At 36.4% G+C, this 16,102-nt stretch overlaps 1 protein-coding gene across 5 annotated transcripts; it reads right to left on the bottom strand.

The window, feature by feature from the left end:
• Positions 1-158: 158 nt before the first annotated feature.
• LOC147569702 (putative glycosyltransferase At5g03795) lies at positions 159-8,814 on the bottom strand. Of its 5 annotated transcripts, none has more exons than XR_015231334.1 (7): positions 8,707-8,814; positions 3,933-4,148; positions 2,850-3,329; positions 2,416-2,546; positions 1,676-2,024; positions 713-1,534; positions 159-432 (listed from the first exon to the last, which is right to left on the bottom strand). XR_015231334.1 is itself a non-coding variant. In XM_086656203.1 (6 exons), the coding sequence occupies exons 2-6, from the start codon at positions 3,982-3,984 to the stop codon at positions 848-850; spliced, it is 1,608 nt and encodes a 535-aa protein (XP_086512329.1). In that variant the 5' UTR covers positions 3,985-4,148; positions 8,707-8,814; the 3' UTR covers positions 461-847. The 5 variants fall into 5 exon arrangements, 2 of the variants coding, with proteins under 2 accessions (XP_086512329.1, XP_086512330.1); XR_015231333.1 differs by having other exon boundaries at positions 2,850-3,238; XR_015231335.1 differs by lacking the exon at positions 8,707-8,814 and adding an exon at positions 7,427-8,649 and having other exon boundaries at positions 3,933-4,279.
• Between the last annotated feature and the right edge of the window lie 7,288 nt (positions 8,815-16,102).

Below are 16,102 nucleotides of genomic sequence, written 5' to 3'. Positions count from 1 at the left end.
AAAAAAAAAACACTTGGAAATCCACTCGAGTCAGGCCATTCAGACAAGTTAGATCCCAAGTTCCCAACTACAAAAAGAAACCCTACTGAAGGCTGAAAAACAAGAATTCTACTCAAGTTTGGAGCAAGTGTTCTACATAAGTTCACTTGCAACAAATTGAACTCAACAATATGATACATTTCCTCCATATAATGCAATCTCCATCAATTGAGGAAAAAACATAAAAATTTAATTTCATTCTTGACTGTATTCTATAATATATATTATATATATATATATATATATATATATATATATATATATATATATATATATATGTATCGAATTAAATTAAATCGTCTATGATACAAATAAAGCATTTTTACACTAACTCAAAAGTCGCCTCCAAAAAGTAAGAAGCTGCTATACTCAATCTGTCGTTGTACTGTTTCCCTGTGGAGGATAGAAATTTTATGCATAAGAAACAAAAGCTATAGCCTACAAGTAAATGTGGTTGCTTTCTAAAAATTATAATCATTTGAGTGCAGATTTTGAGCTATAGGTGAACTTTATGTAAGAAGTTGGCTTCTTCGCCTACAAGTCCGACTAGTTTAATGATTGTAAACAATTAGACGAATTAAGATTGTCGAACAATTTGAGAGGTTTCTAAACATGATAATATCAAGAGTATAAGGATATCGAAGAAAGGACTTGGAGTAAAAAAGATTCATACCTGAAATTGCCGACATCCTCATTGTCTGTTTAGTTGGATCTTTAGTACCCGCGAATGGTTCTTTATGTGACGTACACCTCGATGAAAAATGCCAAGGAAAGAGAGAAGATAGTTATATATATTATTCGAGTTTTTCTATTGCTCCTCAACTTGAATATGGTTGATCCTGCTATACCAAATTGAGTGTAAAATCATGTGAAAAATATCATATTTAAGCGGTCTTGGGTTCCAAAGGAAATGCTTTTGCACCATCTTCACATTCGTTTGCATAACGAGATAGCGTCTTAAGGGAATAGCCGAGAGGATGTCCTTAAGTTTTGGTATATCTTTCTCTGACACAACTACAGAGAATGCACTCCAATCTAGAACTTCACTGAATGGAAGGACAAAATTATCTGCAATTATCACTGGAACACATTCATAAAAGAAGGCTTCGACAATTCTAGGACTGTTTACCTCATGCCCCATCGGGCAGATACAAAATTTGCTCTGTTTCATGTGTTGGGCATAAGTCATCTTTCTAGAAATTCGAACAGGTAGAGGTCCATATATCCTCATATCTTCATCTTTATTGTGCCAGACATCGAGTAGCTTAGGTCGGACTCGACCGTGCATGTTACCGGCGAAGAAGGCTAGTATTGGACGCTGAGAGACTCTTCTCCCACCGACGTCTCTGAGTGGTCTCCTTGGGTTTCGAATTGTTGTTTCTGGTAGAGAAACATCCTGTCCGGCAGTAAAGATCCCTTCGGATGAATCAGCATTGCATAGAGCTTTTATGGTGTTCTTCGTTAGTTCCTCGTGTTCAGTCAATGTGTATGGGCCCTACCAAAGTAAAGTATTATGATCGTTAATGATTGACGACTGTCAGTAGACTAAACTGCAGTTTATGAAGCCCCGAATGAAATTCAAACCTTATACAGTCAAATAGAAAAGCAAATTACCAAACACTGAAAGGGTTCTTACCCAATCATGGCAAGCAACTAAAAAATGATCTCTTCCACGGGTACGGTTCCAAAAAGGATACTTTGCTGAAAGCGCATTGATATAATCCCTCAGGAATATAGATAAGGGCTTTATGTTATGTGAATCCGGCACGTATAGTGCAAGCTCTAGTTGGCGTGCACTGTATGGAAGATAGAATAAGTGGGCCTTTTCTGGGTCCCTTGTGATAAACTGCCTGTTTTCCTCGATCGTCTTCATGAACCATCCCTCGGAAGCATAAATACCACTGAGAAGCGGTTGATGAAAGATAGGTCTATCTCCGCCTGGGTAGATATAAATCTTAAGAATATTCTCCATCAACTCATAGCTTCTGGAATAAGGACATGTAGACGGAATTTAGTAAAAATGTTTTCAATGAGAATAGTAGTAGATATTGCTTCACATGAGTAAGTTGTAACCACTATACGAGTGCTAAACTGCAAATTTACTAAAAGGGAGTGTAAAAGTGGCGAAGAGATAGCAATATTGAGTTGAGGAATTGATGTTATATTTCTATGGTGTAGAAAAGTGAAGTACATCGATTTCATATAATATCAGAATAAGTCAGTAGCTATACGATAATTTCTTACGACTTGAAAGGATGTTGATATCGATATTAAGTTTTCAGACACAGAAAATCAAACATCAAATTTTTAGTTTAGTATACTCGAAATGAAAATTAGCTCTTAAAATTATTAAAAGACGGAAATCTTAAGGCTTACCTTCTGAAGATAGTTACATTCCGAAAAAGAGGGGCATAGAGATCAGGATCATCAGTAGCTATTGAGACATTTTCAATCTCCTTTTTTGCGTAAACGAGTGCCTCATGAGGCGGCAGGGACCAAATGTATCGCTAGATATTAAGCACCAAGGAAAAGAAAAAATAATTAAACATTAAAATGATACGGAGATAGCGGGAAAGTCCTTGCTACCTTTAATTGAGAGGAAAACGAATATTTTAACAGAAATGCTGTTTGGTCGAAATTTGGGCCCGATCATAGGCCGAAGGCTGATGTAGCCGGCTTCCATTGGTCGGGCCATGTGGAGAGAGAAACACCCTAACCAATGGGAGCTGGTCAGACCAGCCTTCATGTGGTCGGCCCCAAAATTCGGCCCATATAGTATTCCCGATATTTTAAGTGTGAATGAACTATACATGCCAAGAGGTGACAACTCTAGGTGGTGGTGGAGGAACAATTGGCTGCTCAGGCGGTTCTCTTTTCTTAACCCTCCTTCTCCTCCTTCTCCTTCTAGTAGTTTTGGCTCTCTCCTCCACAACTGGTTTCGACTCGGTGATAGAGTTTGCCGAAACGCTGAGCTCTAGTGGTGGAAATTGCTCAACCGTATCAAGAGAGACTTTTTCTTGCATTGTACTATACGAGGCTTTATAAGATGATAAAGATATTGGAGGGGCGAGAAACCAGTCGTTCAAGGGATATGGAAGTATAAACATCTGTAGCAGAACCCCTGCCGTCGTCATGATGGCTATAACAAATATCAATTTTCTCCAGTCGATTCTGTAGCCCAAGCAATGCCGTCTGAGTTCTTTAATCAGGGTAGCAGAAATTAGTTGAAGTAAGTTCCCCATCACATAATCCAAATATGATGTTACCTCCTTCTATTATAACATTTCAATCTGACAAACCAATAAAAATTAGAAAGTGCAACTAAACATAAGCATGTCTTTGTTACACTCGCTTACGATTATGTTTTCTGGGTATGTCTTCCTTTTGTCGGACATCTATTCATATCCTTCAAATGCATAACGACATTCACTTTCATTGATAATGGAAAAGAAGAGTACCAAATGTGATGCTTTTCTGCTCTGCTATAAGATTCATGAAAGCAAGAGAGAGAATGAAAGTAGGTTTCCCGTTACAATATATCTAACTCTGTTAAAGTATCATAAACTCGAATACGTACTATGTAGAAGTTGGCATGTGTTGTTAACTTGCCATTTATGTTAAAATTGAAGTTATCACTTAATTATGTATATAAAGATGATTTGCCCGTCAAATTATGAGAGTAGAGATTAAGCTTAAGCATATACATTTCATGGAGAAAATGATTTCTATAATATTAGGTAAAGCATTTCACTCCATAATGGAGTTGATATACAAACACCCAAGGCATAGAATGTAAATAACATACAAAATCATCAGTAAAGAATGAGAAGAGATAAGATCAAGAAACAATAAATACAACAAATAAGTAATGAAATAGTTACCACATTACTTACTTCCTTTCTTCTTTCTTGTTTTCGCCGTTTGTTGTGCAAAGAGTGTCGGCATTCTTCAAGATGTAAGCAATCACTTGAATTGAAATAACTCCGTGATACATTCCTATAACAACTTGTATGAATAACAAGTCCACAAGAAATGCATTTGTGAACATATCGAGTCCATTATCGACCATGAACTTTATCCAAGGACCTCCAAAACTATGACTAGCTCCACTGAAAAATAAGACAATTCAGGTGCTCAAACCTCAGAATAACTTAATCAAGTCAATCGCATTATATTCATATGAGGTACGACTATTTACAGTAATCTCATTAGTCAATGCAAAAAAAGAATCAATTCATAACTGATGTAGATTTCGGCGGAAGCGTAAAACTATTAGAATCCATTAAATAAACTAACAAGAAAAACGATAATCAAATAACGATAAACTGAAATAAATATAAAAGAAGTTGCAATCAAGGGTTTTTGTAATTCAATTCAATGAGCAACAAGATAGACCGGACTTCTCTTATATAGAGACTAGACTTTCCTAGATAAACTCGAATACGGAAATAAGATAACTACTAAAGATTATGTCCTTGATTGCTAGGACTCTAAATATGGAAATCTAAATAATAAACGGGAAACTGTTCTAATTCGGAAATCTGGCCGTTAGGCCCATTAGTTGACTAGCCGGGAGGCCCACTCGATGGATGGTCTCCATCATACTCCCCCGCTGCGGAACAACTTGCCCTCAAGTTGGTTCATCGTAAATGGGTCCATCCGGATAAAATGGGTAGATATCGGCGACATTGAAGGTGTTGGAAATGTAGAAATCTAGGGGAAGATCAATAACATTCGCATTGTCGTTAAGTGTGGTGAGGATTTTGAAAGGACCACACTGCTTCTGACCTAATTTCTTGAACTGGCCGATTGGAGTTCGCTGCTTGGAAATAACAAAATCTCCAACTTCAAAATCTTTAGAGAAAGTTCTTCCCGGACCAAATATATTCGGACTCGTACGATGCCAAGATATATGCAAAAGCATTAGTAGTGTATAAGAGTGCAAGAAAGTGCGACATCTTCCATCATCTTTTAATTTGATGAAGAAGAACACAAACACCACATAATACTCAATGGAAAAATCAACCTTCAATTTCTTAGCCGATACATCACAAAAGTTTAGCTTTGTAGTGGAAGAATGTTGTGTAACAAGAACCAATGTCCTATTGACTTCTTCGTTGAATAGAAACCATCGAGTAGGTGAAAATCCTGTGAGAGGTATTATAACGAGCACGTGATGGGCGTCATCCGCTTGATTCCATGAAGAAAACCATGAACTTGTAACTGGTGCATGATTCCATGAAGAAAACCATGAACTTGTAACTGGTTCATGATTCCATGAAGAAAACCACGAACTTGTAAATAGTTTTTGCAGCTTGAATTGTTCAATTGCCTTATTGATTAACTGAATTTGTGCCTTTAGACCACATATGTATGCATAAGACTCCAATAGAGTTGTGTCCACCTTCATAACGGATACCACAACTTTGTCTTTTAGGTTGATGAAAGAACCCACATCTTTCCCAATGAAACAATTGGCCTCGAAAGCGTTGGACCACGTTATTACTTGAACGATCTTCCCACGTTCATCTTCGTGATGGTAATAAGTCGAGACTCCGTCGTAGATATACAAGGACGTAATGAACTTAGCCAAATCAGCACATAAAATCACGATTGCACTCGAAATACTTAATGTGTCAACAACTAGTGTCCTATGGACTTCTTCACTGAACATAACCAATCGAGTATGTGAAAACCCTTTAAGGGACGTTTTATCGAATACGTGATGTACGTAGTCCCATTGGTTCCATGAATAAAACCAAAAACTAGTGATTATATCAAGATTATAAGGAGATAAAACCAACGATGACACAATTGGATGTGGAAGACTTTTGTGAATCGAAACAACTAATCCATCTTCCGTTGCTATCTTCGCTCTCTCATTAATCTTCAACCTTTCTAAGAATGAATTTGCATTCCTTACTGTTGCACCCATTTGCTTCAATCTCTTTTCCTGTTGTGTACTCAATGCGGTATTGGACTCGAGAAATTCAGCTCCCACTTCAAGTTCAGAGTACTGCCTATTACTTTTTGCATCTTCAAGAAGGTCCATTCTACAAATTTGGGTAGATTGTGTAACTACAGTAGCCGAGGAATAATCATCTTCAATGTTCATATCAAAATCAAAGGTAGTATTCTTCAACGAACCCCTTGAACCTGATTCATGTTCTACAAGATCTGCAAGATCTTTGTTACGAACTAATGAGTCCTGCAATGAACTACTTGGCACATCTTCAGCTCTCAATGTGCTTGTTGTTGCTTCGTCACTTCCTTCAACTGATGGGTTTTTTAAATCCTCGATTTCACGGGAAGGATCTGGGGCGTTTAATGTACTGCTGCCAGAGATAGGATGATCATCTGTACTGCTATTTAAAGGACGAGAGACCTCATGTTTCTCTAGAATAGATGTAGATTTAGTAGTTGCGTCTTTGTCGTCTAATTCCTCTTTTGCTGCTGTTTGGTCTGCATCCTTAGGCTTGACATTGTCGATTTTTTCTTTCCCCGGTAAGTATTCTTGAAGCGGAACAAGGATAACAAGTTTCTTATGCCACTTAAATTCATAAGTATTCTGACGACTTTTATGTGCGGCATCAACATCTAAAATCCATGGCTGTCCTAGGATGAGATGACAGTTCTCCATGTCAACAATATCACAACAAAGAGAGTCATGATAGTGAGAACCGATTGAGAACAAGAATATGCATTGTTGGTGAACTGCCAATTCGCTTTTGTCAGAAATCCGACCGAGGTTATACGGGCAAGGGTGGTCGTAAGTAGGAAGACCGAGTGCTTTGACGAGACAAAGTGATATCATATTTCCGTCGCTACCGTTGTCAATAATAAAGTCACATACCTTATTGTTGATGGTCAGTCTTGATTTGAAAACGTTCTGCCTTTCCGCAGGATCCGGAGGTTTTGGAAGAAGGGATGGAATATGGTGGAGAGATGAAGTCATGGTCAAGGGTAGAGAAAAAAATTTCTCGTTTTTTGTATTAGGATTTTGCGGGCTCATGATACCAGCTGATGTAGATTTCGGCGGAAGCGTAAAACTATTAGAATCCATTAAATAAACTAACAAGAAAAACGATAATCAAATAACGATAAACTGAAATAAATATAAAAGAAGTTGCAATCAAGGGTTTTTGTAATTCAATTCAATGAGCAACAAGATAGACCGGACTTCTCTTATATAGAGACTAGACTTTCCTAGATAAACTCGAATACGGAAATAAGATAACTACTAAAGATTATGTCCTTGATTGCTAGGACTCTAAATATGGAAATCTAAATAATAAACGGGAAACTATTCTAATTCGGAAATCTGGCCGTTAGGCCCATTAGTTGACTAGCCGGGAGGCCCACTCGATGGATGGTCTCCATCAATAACGATTTAATACCCATCTAGGTACCAGCCATATTGTCCTTCATTTAACATCATCGAATGGTCCCAAACCCACTAGTTCCACATGGTACCAGGTTTTTCTTTGGCATGCCTTGCCCTATACCACTTTCTACACCTGACGAATCCCGGTAACGAACTCAACCAATGGCCTAGCCAAATTTTTAGTACAATGTGTTATGCTATAATCCAATTCTAAAAGATCTCATTGAGACTCGTGGGACAAAGTGCTTGAACGTTTTCATTTCACGTCATCCACCATCACTTGGGTTAGAGTCTTAAGTTTTCGTAGGTTCTAATACCAATTATTGTAGCACTTATTTGAGTTATCTCAATACTAGACGTTGTCTTTGATTTGCACTACCTATCCCCGCTAGCCTACTTTCACATGTTACTGTAATATTTGTGGTCATCCAATTCAAAACCAATTGGCAATGATTAGAGAGGGCGTCGACATTCTTAGTTACTGATCACCCTTCTTGCATGTGGGACTATTATCGCACTCCTCTTCACATGTGACATTTTTTTAGCCTAACACATGTTTTTTTTCTCGGGGGACGTGAAGCACATGTCGCTAATTTCAAACCTATAACTTGTGGGCCTAGATATGGTACCATGTTAAGCTTGTGGTCATCCAACTCAAAACCAATTGGCAATGAGGGAGGAAGCCTCGACATTCTTAGTCAGTAGACCACCCTTCTCCCATGTGGGACTATTCTCACAGCTATAAGGTTTTTCCTCGGCATATGTCTGCTATCGATCACCTCAAGCTTCTCTACCTGATCGATCTAGGCGCAAAGCCCAACGAAGCGGGCTAGACAATATATAAAACATGATTTAATGTTATAAACCGGGTTTTGAAGGTCTTCATAAGCAATGTGGAAACTAAATGCAATGCCTTGCCCGTGAAATTTCATAAGGTTTACTGAAATTCTAAGATGATGAATCCAGATCTTGAACCAAAATACATACCCATAGAAGACAATTTAGGTAAAAGAATAAAGGGAAACTAGATTCCTATGAACAAATCATGAAACAATTAAATCATGGGTATAAACAAAAGAAATGGAGGGAGGATTTCTGTTCAGATTCATGGGTATGATCATCAATGGCAAAAAATTAGATATAAACAATGAGAAACAGGAAAACAAGATCTTCTTAACTAGAAAAAAAAAAGGAATAATCAACTAATAATTGGGATGATCAAATCCAAGCTCAAACTTACCACAATAATCAAAATTTATAAAGAGATCTAGGATGAGATTTACCTTTTTTCAATGAAATCCCACTAACTCCAATTGCTCGGAAAGAGAGAGGGAGAGAGAGGTGAGAGAAAGTGCGTTTATTTTGGAGGGAACCATGGGGAGCTGTTACCTGAAAAAAAAAAGAATTAAACAACATTTATACCTCCCCCTCTTTACTCGTTGTATTTGGGTTTACCAAGAAAAAAGATCACTCACCCCCAGGCCCAAGCCCATCGCAACAAAAAAAATAGAATGATTTTGCAGTACATGATAATACCAATCCAATCCATTTTATAAATACAATGTGACCAATTAACTAACCAACAAAACTACTTATTAAGTCCCATTTGGAAACCATAGTTCATTTAAAAGGGTGGACGAGTACTCAATATCAAAGTGGCGGCTGAGAAATTTGAGACATGTTGTTAAATTTTAATCCAGTCTTCTAGACGAACATACAAAATTTAGAAAGAATTAAACAACGCCTTATTAACAACGAAACTTCATTTCATATATTTGCAATGGGATCTATGCAAAGAGACAGATTATGATTACTTTACTTCACTAAGTTTAAAATTAAATTATTGCTTGTATAAATTTAACAAAAGTACTTATGTTAATTTCGATATTTTGACAATTCATATTCATTTGGAATCAAATTTGGATAAATTTAAGTTCTAAACGCAAGACCTTAACCAGAAAACACGTCGATTTGTACTGTTAGGACATCGAATAAGGAGAGGGCACTCAAAACCTTTAGAGCTGGGCAAGCATTTAGAGCACTTTAGAACTTCTTATGAGGAAGAATAGTTCATAATCCAAGTTTTGTGTCTTGTGTCCCAACACAGAGGAAGTGAAATTGTTTTGTAAGAACCACAGTGCCTATATAGAGTAAGCCAAGTAGCAATCGCTAAACTCAGGCCCAAATACCTTAAATTCAGATCAGGTCCAACAGGATATCTTGTTTAGAAAGTTTGAGCCCAAAATTTTAAAACTCAAACACATGCTTGATCTAGGTTTTTCCGGTGAAGGGATCTCCCTTCGGATCAGATTCACTTCGCTTTCTATGTTTAAATTTTCCGTTATAGTTATTTTCTTTTAAGATCTAACCTAATTTTTTTGGAGTACATAGAGTGGAAGAAAAAATGAAAGAAGATGTTGGCATGGATACAAGTTTCTTCTCTCTCGAATAGTCATTGCAAACTTCATAAACATATGAGCCTATCTTCAAGAAGTGTTGATTTTCCTTTATCTCTTCTAGGGTTACTAAATCTGACCGAAGACAAGTAGTTTTTTCTTATTAACAACCCTATCCAGGGTTCACCTTACAAAAATCATCCCTTCAGATTTTCGGCATCAAGATGAAAGCACGACATGAAGAAGAAAATACGACATCAAGTAGAGATGGACAAATGAATCTGCAACAAACTATGAAGAGAAGACATCAAGAAGAAAAAATTGTATGCGATCAACAACCTTATTCCACAAACTCTTCAAATCTCAAATTTCTCCATTAATTGTTGTGTTTGATGTATAGTACTCTGAAATCCAAGAGGTCACTGGGTGCGATTCATAAGGGTGATCTTCAACACTCATATGTAAAAAATCTGTGATTTTATGGTATAAATAAAGCATAGATCTTCACTAGGTCTTGTAATGGCCTTTAAGAGTCCGATATAGCTTTCAAGGGTTTTGTCATGACCTTTAAAGGTCCAAGTTGTATTTATGGCAGTTAAGTACTCTATCAATCGTCGTGATGTAATTTGATTTTGTATTCTCATGATGTATTAAAGCCATGTAAGACGTTTGGATTCGAATCCATCATTAATAAAATGAAAGTTTCTTTCTAAAAAAAAACAGTATTTCTAACTTAACCTTATTATTATCAAAAAATTGGCCTTCGAATTTTTAAAAGTTAAACGATAACTTATATTTTGTTTGATTAAAATCTTAGCACTTGTGTTTTGATGGGTTGAAAACCCACATATTTAATATTTTGTTTAGCTAAAATAACAATATGTTCTGCAACCCTATATTTTGCAAGTAGTTGCAATCTGTTGCAAATTACGACAATGTCTAGGGATTTGACTATTAGAAAAAATTGAATGTTGTTGTAAAGCAACCCGACATCAGTGGTGATACGGAGTGTGGTGCTCCTCTTAAGAGGTTAAACACTCTTTCCCTAGTGAGGTCTTTTAAAACTGTGAGGTCCAGGTGTGCCAAAGCGGACATCATCACTAACACCCACAAAGTTGGTTTGCACCATCCTATAACACGTTATCAACACGATTCGCTCTACTTTGATGTAGTCTTGGGATGGTGTGTTGTAAATCCCACATGGATGGTGAGACTAAATATGGTTCTCCTCTTAAGATGTTAAGAACCATTCCTTAGTGAAGTCTTTTAAACCGTGAAATTCAGGTGTGTCACAGCAGACAGTATCACTAGCATCCCAGAAAGTTGGTCTGCACCAACTTATAACAAATGGTCATTTTTCACCAAAACAAAATATTTTAAAGAATTTTGACCAAATTTTATCTAAGGGCCTAGAACCTAACTAGTGTGGATGACTATAACATATGGTCTATTTTTCACTAAAACAAATAATTATAAAGAGTTTTGACCAAATTTTTTCTCAACCCCTAGAACCTAAGTAGTCCCTGTTTTTTTAGCCCAATAACTTTTTAAATTTGGTGTTAAATGTTATTAATCATTATTAACCAATAATTTGATTTAATATTGCAACATTTTGATAAAAAATTTAAGAAATAATTCAGAAGATAATTGATATATCATCCAGAGAAAATTAAATTCGAATCCTCAACAATAAATAGTAATGAAAGAAAAAAGGAACATGTTTTTTTTTTTTTTTTTTTTTGTTAAGGAGAAAAAAGGAACATGTTATGAAAGTACATAAAATCCCACAATTAGTAATGATTTTGTTGCAAAAGAGAATTAATTGAAAGGTAATTAAGTTTTGCTTAAGAAGTTGGATACTCTTGTAGTGGATTTCACAATTGATTTTTGCTTCCAAATGTGGGAATGACTTGAGCGTTTAAGGCCCACACATAATGAGTGTAATTTTGTAAAATCTATAGCTTCAATAGCTTGGTTGTCATCTATTAGGTGTTTTTTTCTAGAATTGTGATTGTTTTCTAATAATCTCAATTCCTAAATTAGATATTATTTATTGTGTAAATACCATTGTTTATGATGATTTTATCTTTCTATTAGACATTTACATCTTAAAACAAGTATTCTTCTCCCTAATATGTATTTTCATCTATAAACAAGTTTGAATTTAAAATCGATTTTTTTAATATACTAAAATAAACTCGTATTATACTAGTAAATTACATATAAAATTCACATTCAAGTTAAAAGATCCATAAAATAACCAACACAACTTAAAACTTAGAATTAGGTAGTGTTTGTTTTTATACATGATTCTAAAAACATGTTTTATACTATTATTTATTTGTCAAACATAAGAATTTTGTTATATGTCCAGTTGAGTTAGACATTAAATAGAGTTTTTGAATTACGAACTACAAAATATGCAGTAAGTTTAATTAGAAGACTTGTTTTGAGATCTAGCTTTTTACAAAAGAGAGAAGTATATTTTTTTGATGAAGAAAAGAGAGAAGTATAGGTCTATTTTTTTTTTTCTGTTGAAAGAAGTATAGGTCTACTTGCTAGTGTATATTTGCATTTTAAATGTTGAAAACTTGAAACAACCCAAATAGGATTATGGAGCAAAGGCAAAATGACCAATCAAACAAACTAAGATCTGACTTTTAAGTAAAGGGTATGAAAGAATAAACTCTTTAGACCCTACTTGGACAATTAGAATGATGTATAAATTGAACACAATATGGGTGGGACAGATAGATGCATAAAATCTCTTTAATATATTCCTCTACTTAGCTCCTTCTTTCTCTCTCTAGATCTCTTTTTTGTTTTTCTTTTGCACAAGAATGATCCCTCTTGATTATGCACAATCTTACATTTTAGTGGGAAACCAAATTATTAGGAATTTGAAGCTCAATTAATTAAGCATGTGAATTCCTCATTTGCATTATTATCAATGTGGGATTAGAAAGAAAGTGCCACATAGTGGTTGGACTAGTCCCTAATGCATGTAAAAAGTCAAAGACCCCAAGGTATAAGAGAGAAAACTAGGACTTGCAATTCCAAATCAATTTTTTATTTCTCAAAGTCTTGGACAATGAACACAAATGAAATTGTCCTTCGTTAATATAGTTTCATGTTCATTGAAATTCTTTATTCTTACACCTACAACACATACAAAGTTTTGATAATAATATACGATTGTTACTACCAGACATAATTTTATGCATGTAATTGAAGTTGTATATCTGATAAGTATTAGAACATATCTTTTTGAGCTACCAACATGATCTACTTAGGTTTCGTCAATTATATGTACCAATCCCACTTGGTTTTAGTTTCCTGCGAACATGTTTTAAAGTCGTAAGATGAGAAAATATAACACGTTAATCGCACTAAATGTTTTGAACATAGGCAGTTGTCCCATATAGATGGGAAATGATCCAACCATGGAATCCCATGCAAATTTGGGAGTGAAACCCGAACCAACAATTTAGATTGATTTGTCATCTTTTTCTAGATTTGTTTATCACATTGCAAAAGAAATTCCAACAGTTGATAGTACAAAATTTCGTCTTAAATTTGTCTGAGATTCGGCACGATTGCATATACATCTACCATCTAGCCGGTTTAGTTTTGTGGGAATTATGAAAGTGGTTTCGAAAATGGAGAGATTTTGACTCTATTTTTGGTGCACTAGTGAATTACAGGTGTATATCATGTGTAAACCTTATCAAATATAGGAAAAGACATCACCCCTATGGTCACTAGTAGGTACATCATTCCATTTATAACTTCAATTGAATTTCAAAGTCTTTTGTTTGGTTGCACACAAAAGGAAGAAAAAGATAAATCAAAGATATAAGAGAATAAAGTTAATCAAAGTAGTATTGTGTTGTGACCGTTTGGGTGACTCGGTGTACCATATAACTAATTACTTTGATATTTTTGTAAATTATTTAAGGGTTATTTCTCTAAAAGCCCCCTACTTTGTTACCAGCTTCCCGCAAGGCCCCCTACTTTATCAATAATACCGAGAAGACCCTCATTTTGCCGTTAAAGTTAAGTGTCAGTTACTCTCTCTCTCTTCAATCTCATCACAACTCTATGTCATGTCATCTACGACGCCACATCATCATCTTCTCCGATAAGTCGTCGGGCAGTCAAAAAATCCAGCGACTGGTCGACGACCTTCATACTTAAAAAAAAGTTATCTCCTCTCTCTCTCTCTAAACAAATCCGCGAAAGGAAACCCCTGCGCCGGAGGTCTGTTCGTAACCAGTTCTGGTATGTTCGTGAACGGACCTCTGGCAAAGAGGTTTCCCTTCGCCGGATTTGTTTAGAGAAAGAGAGGAGAGAATTTTTTTTTTTGAAGCATGAAGGTCGTCGGCCGGTCGCCGCCGGATTATTTGACCGGCCGACGACTTATTGGAAAAGATGATGATGTGGCGTTGTAGATGACATGGCAGAGAGTTGTGATGAGATGGAGGAGAAAGAGTAACAGACACTTAACTTTAACGGCAAAAATGGGGTCTCGCGGAAAGCTGATCACAAAGTAGGGGGCTTCTAAGAAAATAAATCATTATTTAAACATAAGTATGTACGGTGGTATTTATATTTACAAACACCTCTTTTAAGTGTCTGTTAAAAGTGACGAAGTATACATTTATTCACAATTGTTGAATGTGAATAACCACGTTCATACTTCATTTTTTTATTGTTAGATAAGGATCACACTTCTTAAATTTGTAACGACCAGATCAACTGTAGTTAAGTTCGAAATTTTCGCAATTCGACTAATGATTGAGAATATCAAAGTTGCTAAATCGTCAAAGTACGATAAGTTTGGAGTTGTTAATTTAACATACTAACAATCTCAAAGAGAGTCAAACTTAAATATCTACCATCTTTTTGTTTATAGGTTAACGGATATATTTGTATTTCAAATTTGAGACATGGATAAACGATATGTACACGAGTGAAAGAGTTTGGGTATTATGCCATTTTTGTCACTATGTTTATTTCATGGATTCCCCGTTTCAAATTGAGAAAAGAAGAAACCGAAAGTTTGAGTCACAAAGGCAATTTGACATCAGGCCGTAGGAACCGTCACGCTTCATAATATCCTCCTCCTTTGATGGGTGGGGCCGTGGGGGCGGTGGGGTCAACAATAGGCGTGAGAGAAAGAAATCGCAACACACACACGTGCGACACACATAAGTTGATGTCCCAAAAACAATAGTATTACCATCATCATCGTCATGATCATGCCACCGTCTCGTTACCGTCTGATCATCTTTCCTTTGTGTGTGGGCCCAGTCGGAGAATGCAGAGTCAAATTGTAGCTTATTAGTGCACCCCCACTCTTGACAAGCACCATGACTTTCTCACTCTCTACTACATCTTCAACAATCATAACTAATTGTCTTTTCTGTCTCTCCTAGGTGGTACCACATAGCCATGACACTATAAATTGTATGGGTTATTTTCCTAATGGCCCCCTACTTTGTGACCAGCTTCCTGCCTAGCCCCATACTTTACGAGAAATGCTCATATGGCCCCCTCCTGTTATAACACCGTTACTCTCTCTCTTCCATTTCTTTTCTCTCTCCTCCAACATGTTTTCTCTCTCTGCCACCTCGTTAAAACCTGCCAACTCGTTAAAACCTGGCAACTCATCATCTTCTCCGGGAAGGTCGCTGGAGGAGAGAGAAAACATGTTGGAGGAGAGAGAAAACATGTTGGAGGAGAGAGAAAACATGTTGGAGGAGAGAGAGTAACGGTGTTATAACGGGAGGGGGTCATATGGACATTTCTCGTAAAGTAATGGAAGAAGAAATTTCTGCACTGAAGCAAAATCAAACCTGGGAGCTAGTTCCTAAGCCAAAGGATGTGAACCCAATATCTTGCAAATGGGTTTATAAGGTAAAAACTCGTCCTGATAGATCTATTGATAGATATAAGGCTAGACTGGTAGCTCGGGGATTCTCACAACAATACGGACTAGACTATGATGAGACATTTAGTCCAGTGTCTAAGATGACAACCATAAGAGTCCTAATAGCACTAGCAGCAAGTAAGTCCTGGAAGATGTGGCAGATGGACGTCAAAAATGCGTTCCTTCACGGAGAATTAGACAAAGAGATATACATGGAGCAACCAAGGGGATTTGAGAGCAAAGCCCAACCAGCCTATGTTTGCAAACTGAAGAAGGCATTATATGGATTGAAACAAGCCCCGAGAGCTTGGTATGGCAAAATAGCAGAGTTCTTAGTTCAAAGTGGATATT

This window comes from Eschscholzia californica, unplaced genomic scaffold (genome assembly GCF_041429995.1).
Source record: "Eschscholzia californica isolate CP2 unplaced genomic scaffold, dmEscCali1.0.p SCAF_1, whole genome shotgun sequence".
Taxonomy (NCBI): Eukaryota; Viridiplantae; Streptophyta; class Magnoliopsida; order Ranunculales; family Papaveraceae; genus Eschscholzia; species Eschscholzia californica.
The sequence above is the reverse complement of the archived record's forward strand: the minus strand, read 5'-3'. Positions and strand labels throughout refer to the sequence as shown.